Source organism: Oncorhynchus tshawytscha, linkage group LG14, assembly GCF_018296145.1.
Source record: "Oncorhynchus tshawytscha isolate Ot180627B linkage group LG14, Otsh_v2.0, whole genome shotgun sequence".
Classification (NCBI taxonomy): domain Eukaryota; kingdom Metazoa; phylum Chordata; class Actinopteri; order Salmoniformes; family Salmonidae; genus Oncorhynchus; species Oncorhynchus tshawytscha.
The window spans coordinates 27,067,312-27,075,610 of NC_056442.1; the positions used below are offsets into that span (position 1 = coordinate 27,067,312).

Below are 8,299 nucleotides of genomic sequence, written 5' to 3' on the forward strand. Positions count from 1 at the left end.
AAGAGAATTAACCCTACTACAGTCTACTTCACCCAAAAGAGAATGAACCCTACTACAGTCTACTTCACCTAAAAGAGAATGAACCCTACTACAGTCTACTTCACCCAAAAGAGAATGAACCCTACTACAGTCTACTTCACCCAAAATATAATGAACCCTACTACAGTCTACTTCACCCAAAAGAGAATGAACCCTACTAGTCTACTTCACCCAAAAGAGAATGAACCCTACTACAGTCTACTTCACCCAAAAGAGAATGAACCCTACTACAGTCTACTTCACCCAAAAGAGAATGAACCCTACTACAGTCTACTTCACCCAAAAGAGAATGAACCCTACTACAGTCTACTTCACCCAAAAGAGAATGAACCCTACTACAGTCTACTTCACCCAAAAGAGAATGAACCCTACTACAGTCTACTTCACCCAAAAGAGAATGAACCCTACTACAGTCTACTTCACCCAAAAGAGAATGAACCCTACTACAGTCTACTTCACCCAAAAGAGAATGAACCCTACTACAGTCTACTTCACCCAAAAGAGAATGAACCCTACTACAGTCTACTTCACCCAAAAGAGAATGAACCCTACTACAGTCTAGCACATCTGATTTATTCTGGTCGTCCTGGGTTAATGAAATGAACGAATCATGAATATCTATAGCCATAGGTAATCTAACCAAGTTCTCCTTTTGTGAGAAATGTTTTGATTTATTTATTATAGAACCAAATTATTATCAAAGAGAACATAAGATGCAATATGTTTTGCAATGTATTTTCCTCTCAAGTCTCCACTAAATATAATTTTCAATCAATATAATGAAGCGACACCATATTGAAACATTTATAGGATTCACACTGAACTTAATAATAGTAAATAAACCTTGACCAAGAACATACAATTAAAAGACCGTTTGAAAATGTATACCACATGTTATTATTCTTAAGAACTTGATAAGAGGCACTTTATTTTCCTTGATTCTCAAGAGTTTAATCTTTAGCCTAATAGATGCATGTTCACTCCAATCAAACTTGTGGGAAACCAAAGTAAACTTCAATTAAATATATATACAATAAATAGACTGTTTAACATTTAAACATATTTATGAAGTTATTTATACCCAGTTTAGGGGAGAACAATGCCTCTCCTTTAAAATGTCCATGCAAGTCCTTTTCTGCATTGCAGTTGAGCATCTCTGTGAAATACATGTCCACACATCTTGTGTGTCTATAGAGAGCAATACTGAAATGCATCAATACTGAAATAAGGAAAGCTGTGTCTACTTCCATACTGTAGCCTGTGCTTTCTCCCTATGCACAGAAAAGCAGCAATTGACAGTTGAATTATAACTTCTTTCATTCCTCTCAATCTTATTCCATATACTACAATGTCACCCCAGTAGCTCCATGCGTTTAGACAGAGCATTGAATGAACTGCATACTGGTAATATATTGTCTATCAGTGTCAGACATGTGTGGGGCTTTCTGAGTAAGGGTCTGTCTTTGCCATGTGGAGCACCACGGCAGGGGCTTTGTAATGACAGTGTGTGCTGCAGCTCACGCTGCCACAGGGCTTCCTGCTAGTCCTGTCTGATGCCAGCTTCCTGCTGCACAGGCCCTGCCAGGTCTGCAGGGTCTTGGAGCTCCACACCCACACACCACTGGTGATGCCCACCACCAAAGACATGAAGATCTTCAACATGAACACCGCTACAGTGGGCACCGACGCATCCAGGGAGCAGTCCTCGTTCCGGCGCCCGGGGAACGACACGCACTTGCCCTCTAGCCCCCTGAACTTCCAGTAGTCCATGTTGAGCCTCTCGTAGAAGTAGCAGATAATGACGCAGGTGGCGGGCACCGTGTACAGGATGGAGTAGATGCCGATCTTCACCATCAGCTTCTCCAGCTTCTCCGTGTTGGTGCCTTCTGTTTTCATCACCTTGCGGATGTGGAAGAGCGCCACAAAGCCGGTGAGGACGAAGGACGTGCCAATGACCAGGTAGCAGGACAGAGGGATAAGCACAAAGCCGGTGAGCGCCCCAGAGTCCATGCTGCCCACGTAGCACAGACCCGTCAGCTCATCCCCTGCTACCTTCCTCATGGTGAGGATGATGATGGTCTTCAGAGCCGGGATGCCCCACGCGGCCATGTGGAAGTAGTTGCTGTGGGACTCAATGGCCTCGTGGCCCCACTTCTTACCAGCGGCCAGGAACCAGGTGAGGGTAAGTATGACCCACCAGATGGACGAGGCCATACCGAAGTAGTAGAGGATGAGGAAGACGATGGTGCAGCCTGTGGACTCCAGCCCCTCCTGGATGATGTAGAGCTCGCCATTCTCCCGGTCGCAGGCGATGTTCTCGGCCCCGGCCACCGAGCGGATGATGAAGGCCACAGAGTAGATGTTGTAGCACATGGAGAGGAAGATGATGGGCCGTTCAGGGTACTGGAAGCGGTGGGGGTCCAGGAGGAAGGTGAGAACGGTGAAGGACGTAGAGACGAAACAGAGCGTTGACCACACCGTCATCCAGATGAAGGCAAAGTCCTTGTCCCTTCTGGACCAGAACACGTCCACTGCCGAGGAGCAGCGGGGAGCACACGATTGGCTCTTCTCCACGTACTGGAACTTCTCTGGGTTCTCGCAGGACCCCAGACTGCCAGTGGAGCGCCCGTTACCGCTACCCGGTTGCCTTGGCCGAGGGGGAACAGGAAGCATGCCCTCTCCCTTCTTGATCTCTGTCTTGGTGTCGTTCTCTGGAGCCTCCATGCACAGCGCGTTGGGGTCATTCCTGGTCGGGAGCTTGGAGCAATCCAGCGAGTCAGGCCATGCGTAGTGGAACTTCTCCATAATGGGTGAGCACTTCTGCCTGGCCTGCTCACACATGGGCCTGCAGGCTGGGATGGAGGTAGACACTTTATCAGTGCACATGGGGGTGTAGAGAGAGCAGAGGAAGAAACGAAGGTGCACATCACAGCCATACTCCACTAGAGGTGCAAACTCATTCAGCTTGATGGCAGCCTCCTTTTGGTTGTCATGGTCCATAAAATTGGGCATTCTGGTCATGTTGTAGCCAATGCCCTGGCACATGGGGATTACTATGGGTTCGCATTTGGCTGGTCTGCCTCGTTCCAGGTCGTAGGTTCCTAGCTCCACACTGTAGCCAGCAACCACCAACTGACACCAGAGAGAAATCAGTATCTTCAAAGGAGACCCCTCCATGCTTCTTTTCAGTCATATGTTTAGTGTAAGAACAAGTTGCATTTGTTCAGACCGAAAATGTAAATTCATGCGGATATGTCCATATGATTTTACCATTCTAAGCACAGCCCTCAAAACAAGCGTTGTAAATCCGTTGTTACAAATGCATTTCCTGCTGCTATACAACGCAAATGCAGGTCAAATTTATAAAAAATTCATTCCAGTTGGTACACATTAGTCTATTACATTAAAAAAAAGCTTCCACGGTATTAAATGTTTAAATGTCCTTAGAAGGTAAGACTCCGAGCCAATTCGAGCACGGCAGAGTTCAATCTAGAAAATTAAGTTTGCAATGAAATGAGAAAATAACGCTGGTGAGCTCAAACAACGTTCATTACAGAACGTGTTAATCCTGGACTTCTTAGTTTTGAATAAAACATGTTTAAAGCTAAATCCGTGCAGCTGTTTGCAGCAGTACATACATTTCACTCTACGTCAGACAACCGCTCTCCATCCATCGTTTGAGAACACTGAACTTTCTCTTCTATTTGCGGCTCTTACTCGACGCGAGGGTGGGCACTTCCATGACGCGACGCTTCCATCTCGCACCGCCCACCACCGACCTGAGAAGCGTCTTTAAGCGCACGCACGACTATATTAATTCCACATTTATTTATTTGAACATTTGAAGGTGGTGAGTGAGGTTTGGATAAACTTGAATCTTATAATTTGACCGAGTGATCATGACAATAGGCTATGGCCCATTCTGTCCAAATAGTTTGTAAGGCATCTTATGATAGACTACACGTTAAATTCTACAACCACCTAAAAGGAAGCAATTCCCAAACCTGCCATAACAAAACCATTACATACAGACAAATAAACCTGGAGAAGAGCCCCTAAGCAAGCTGGTCCTGGGGCTCTGTTCATGTGGAAAAAAGCTGACACTTGTACATTATCAATTGCAATTTGTTCAAAGGAATAAGAAATTGCTTTACAGTTTTTTTGGATTGCTTACACACTAAAATTAAAAGTAGTACACTATTAGCAAAACCTTACACTCAAGAAGCAAAACATCAGCCCATATTTGCACAACTATAAGCACATTGTCAACCTCACACTTGTTGCAAAACTCTACACACAGTGATTTGCAAAACACTAAACACACTTAACATACATTACACACAAACATCTATCATGAAGTCACGTCCTTGCAATACCAAAGCACTGACTGTCAGATTACCACACCGTCCAACCAATTGGTTCAACACAGTCATCAGGTGTGCAAACACTCGTTTGCTTAATTGTAGACACACCAATCAGGTGTATGAGCACTATAAAAAGCAGCAGGTGAGGTCATTGGTCTTCAAGCACAATGGAAAGAGTCAGAGAAAGAGTAAGAGGAGGAGGAGGAGGAGGAGGAGGAGGAGGAGGAGGAGGAGGAGAAGAAGAAGAAGGAGGAGGAGGAGGAGGAGGAGGAGGAGGAGAAGAAGAAGAAGGAGGAGGAGGAGAAGAAGAAGGAGGAGGAGGAGGAGGAGGAGAAGAAGGAGGAGGAGGAGGAGAAGAAGAAGGAGGAGAAGAAGAAGGAGGAGGAGGAGGAGGAGAAGAAGAAGGAGGAGGAGAAGAAGAAGGAGGAGGAGAAGAAGGAGGAGGAGGAGAAGAAGGAGGAGGAGGAGGGAGGAGGAGGAGGAGGAGGAGGAGGAGGAGGAGGAGGAGAAGGAGGAGGAGGAGGAGAAGAAGAAGAAGGAGGAGGAGGAGAAGAAGGAGGAGGAGAAGAAGGAGGAGGAGGAGAAGAAGGAGGAGGAGAAGAAGGAGGAGAAGAAGGAGGAAAAGGAAGATAAGAAGGTGCTCAAAGAGGACCGACTCTGACAAATGAGATCCGCGCAACACTGGTTGACCACGTTGTCAACCACAGCCTGACGCTGAGGGAGGCTGGACTGCGAGTACAGCCAAATCTAAGCCGATATACAGTGGCAAGTGTGATGAGAACATTTCGACTGGAAAATGGGTATTGTAAAAATATCATCATATCAAAAACATCTGCACGGTTTCAGTAACTGCTTACAGTACTGTATTCTATGCACTTTCAGCACTTCTGTTACCTTTTCCTGTGAAATTACTGTACTATTGTATATTGTTTTTTTCTACATAGGATTGAGGGTCAGGGACGACAAGGGGGAAGGCCTCCTATGTTCACAGAACAGCAAGAGAGGGAGATAGTAAACATGGTTTTGGCCAACAATGCTATAACACTCAAGCAGCTCCAAGATAACATTGTCAATAACCACGCCTTTTCAACGATATCCATCAGGTCTCAACATCAACACTGGCACGCATCCTTAAGAAAACATATTCAAATGAAGCAAATTTATCGAGTGCCTTTCGAGCGCAATTCTGAAAGGGTGAAACGACTGCGGCATGATTATGCAGAGGTATGTATTCACTTTAGCAGTGTGATCTTGCATACTGTCTCTCAATCTTTTACTGTAATATGTATACTAGATCCACACTGAACTACACAATTTTGCCTGACACTGTTTTTCAGAGTTTTATGAATGGATGGAGAGGAGATCCAGCATGATTTCATTTACGTAGATGAGGCTGGGTTCAACCTGACGAGAACACGAAGGAGGGGAAGAAACATCATTGGCCACAGGGCTATAGTCAATGTCCCAGTGCAACGTGGGGGTAATATAACACTGTGCAGTGTTATATTATAATATAATATAACACTGTGCAGCCATTACACAGAATGGGGTCCTCCACCGCCATGCCCATATGGGCCCTTACAACACAGCACTCATACTTACATTCTTGGACCAATTGCACAACATAACAGCAGCAAATCAAATGGATCATATGCAATACATTGTTGTCTGGGACAATGTGTCTTTCCACCGCTCTGCTCTGGTTCAGAACTGGTTTCAGCAACATCCACATTTCACCGTCCTATATCTTCCACCATACTCTCCATTCCTCAACCCTATAGAATATTTTTTCTCGGCATGGCGGTGGAAGGTATATGATCTCCGTTCCAGGCTGAGGTACCCCTCATCCAAGCCATGGAGGCCTGTGACCAGATGGAGGTAGCAGCAATGCAAGGATGGATTCGTCATTCAAGACGTTTCTTTCCAAGGTGTCTTGCTAATGACAACATTGCCTGCGATGTTGTTGATAATTCTCTGGCCAGATCCAGCTAGGCGAAGAGACAATGTCTAGTTATTTTTTTAAATATTTTTTTTAACTTACAATACGTAAAGGGACGTTTGGTTACAGTATTATGAATCTCCATGTCAACATTTTGGGCGTGTAAATGAGTTTCTTCAGTCTGCAACATTGGTCTTGTGTAGTGTTTGGTGAATTTACATTATATTTGTACTTTGTTAGTAGCCTACTCTAATCATAGGGAAGTAGAAGTGTTTTAGGTTTATCACAGCAGAGTGTAACTGCAAAGGATCTGTAGTGTTTTGCTAATTGGGTGTGTGGTTGTGCTAATTGTGTGTAGTGTTTTGAAAACACGGGCCCTGTTTTGAAAATCGTGCTTAAGCAATCAAAAAAAACTGATGTGCACAAGTGACTAGATTTGGAATTTGTACAAGTAGTATTAAGAATTGCACTTTTGATCTAAGAAATGCACCAAAGCGACTGAGAAACTGTAACAGTACTGACTACTCAATAGATTTTGACTGGTTGCAAGTTCATAGAATTACAGAGACAAAGGACAAGTTTGTGAGATGCAGGGTACAGTACTGTAAATAGGGGTACAAGGAGGAGGAAAAACAAAATTGCAAAGCAGAGTAATTTCTGATAAATTTTGAGCTACTATGATAGAAAATGTTTTCGTTCATCAAAAGACAATGACGGAAAAATATGATTTATTTTTTAGATTAAAAATGTACTTCTCTCTGAGAATTGTGTTTTCTATTTTTCAGTGTATTTACTGACTGCTTGAGAGTGTACATCACTTTGTTTATGATTTGAGAGCAGTGTTTGATTTTGAACACAGGTAAAACTGTTTTGAGGCGAGGTTGGAGGTTATGTAAATAGTGCTTGAAGATGAGGTTTTGTGTTTAGTGTTTTCAGGAAATGGAGCAAGGTTTCAGAAATTGTGTTTTAGCAATTGAGAAAAACTGTATGACATTTGAAATGTCATTATTTTTTGAACTTTTGTAAATGTAATGTTTACTGTTAATTTTCTATTGTTTATTTCACTTTTGTTGATCTATTTCACTTGTTTTGGCAATGTCAATACATGTTTACCATGCCAATAAAGCCCCTTCGATTGAAAATAAATTGGAGAGCGAGAGAGAAAGCCTTGACTATTTATCTTTCTTTTCTTACAAATGGTGGTGAAAGCAGGCAATAAAACCACTTAACCCGTAGTGTTATAATGTGGTGATGCATGAGATTTGGCAGTTGGTAAAATATGCTGTCACCTTGCCATCAATTTCAAATTGGGGCTTGATACTCATCTAGCCAGAGAGGAAGTGCATTCCAGACACAGAGATGTTATCTTGCTCGACATCAGCATGATGCTTTTGGTAAATCTAGTATGATACTTCACAGTTCTTTCATGTCGTCGAAAGAGCTAGCGTATGCTTAGCTTCTAAAAGGCCCAGGTTTCAAAGCCATGAGGCAAAGTGAGAGGGCCTAAGAGTCAAAAAGGCTTAACAAAAATATACTTATCTAGATATAGCTTCTCAAGGTGTAACAGTTGTGAGTCCACTTGAAAGGTCAATGGAACCCATTACAAAGGCACAATGACTGGAATGACCTATCAGGAAGGAATACATGAGAGAGGTGGCTAACCCGAGAATTGACTTCCCACTTCTTGGAAGAAAGTACAAATTTTGAGGTTAATTCTAATCCCTCATACTCTCTCCCTCTCTCTCTCCCCCTCTCTCTCTCTCTCACACACACACACACACACACACTCCCCCTTCTCCAACACTGCAATATAACACAGCTTGCCATTGCCAGGTTTTTGTACAGTATGTCTTTATAATAACCAGCCTTCAAACAAACCCGCCATCTTGTGTTACATCCAGTAATCAGACAATCCAACGTGTGGGCCTTGTAATTATTACTCCTCTTACTTATTGGT

General features: G+C 43.5%; 1 protein-coding gene across 1 annotated transcript; it reads right to left on the reverse strand.

Moving 5' to 3' along the window:
• Positions 1 to 701: 701 nt before the first annotated feature.
• On the reverse strand, positions 702 to 3,731 carry LOC112266898 (frizzled-9). The gene has a single exon (XM_024444809.2). The coding sequence runs from the start codon at positions 3,214 to 3,216 to the stop codon at positions 1,465 to 1,467; it is 1,752 nt and encodes a 583-aa protein (XP_024300577.1). The 5' UTR covers positions 3,217 to 3,731; the 3' UTR covers positions 702 to 1,464.
• Positions 3,732 to 8,299: the final 4,568 nt, after the last annotated feature.

Coding starts and splice junctions, on each gene's coding strand:
- LOC112266898 (XM_024444809.2), bottom strand. CDS start 3,216: ATGGAGGGGTCTCCTTTGAAGATACTGATTTCTCTCTGGTGTCAGTTG.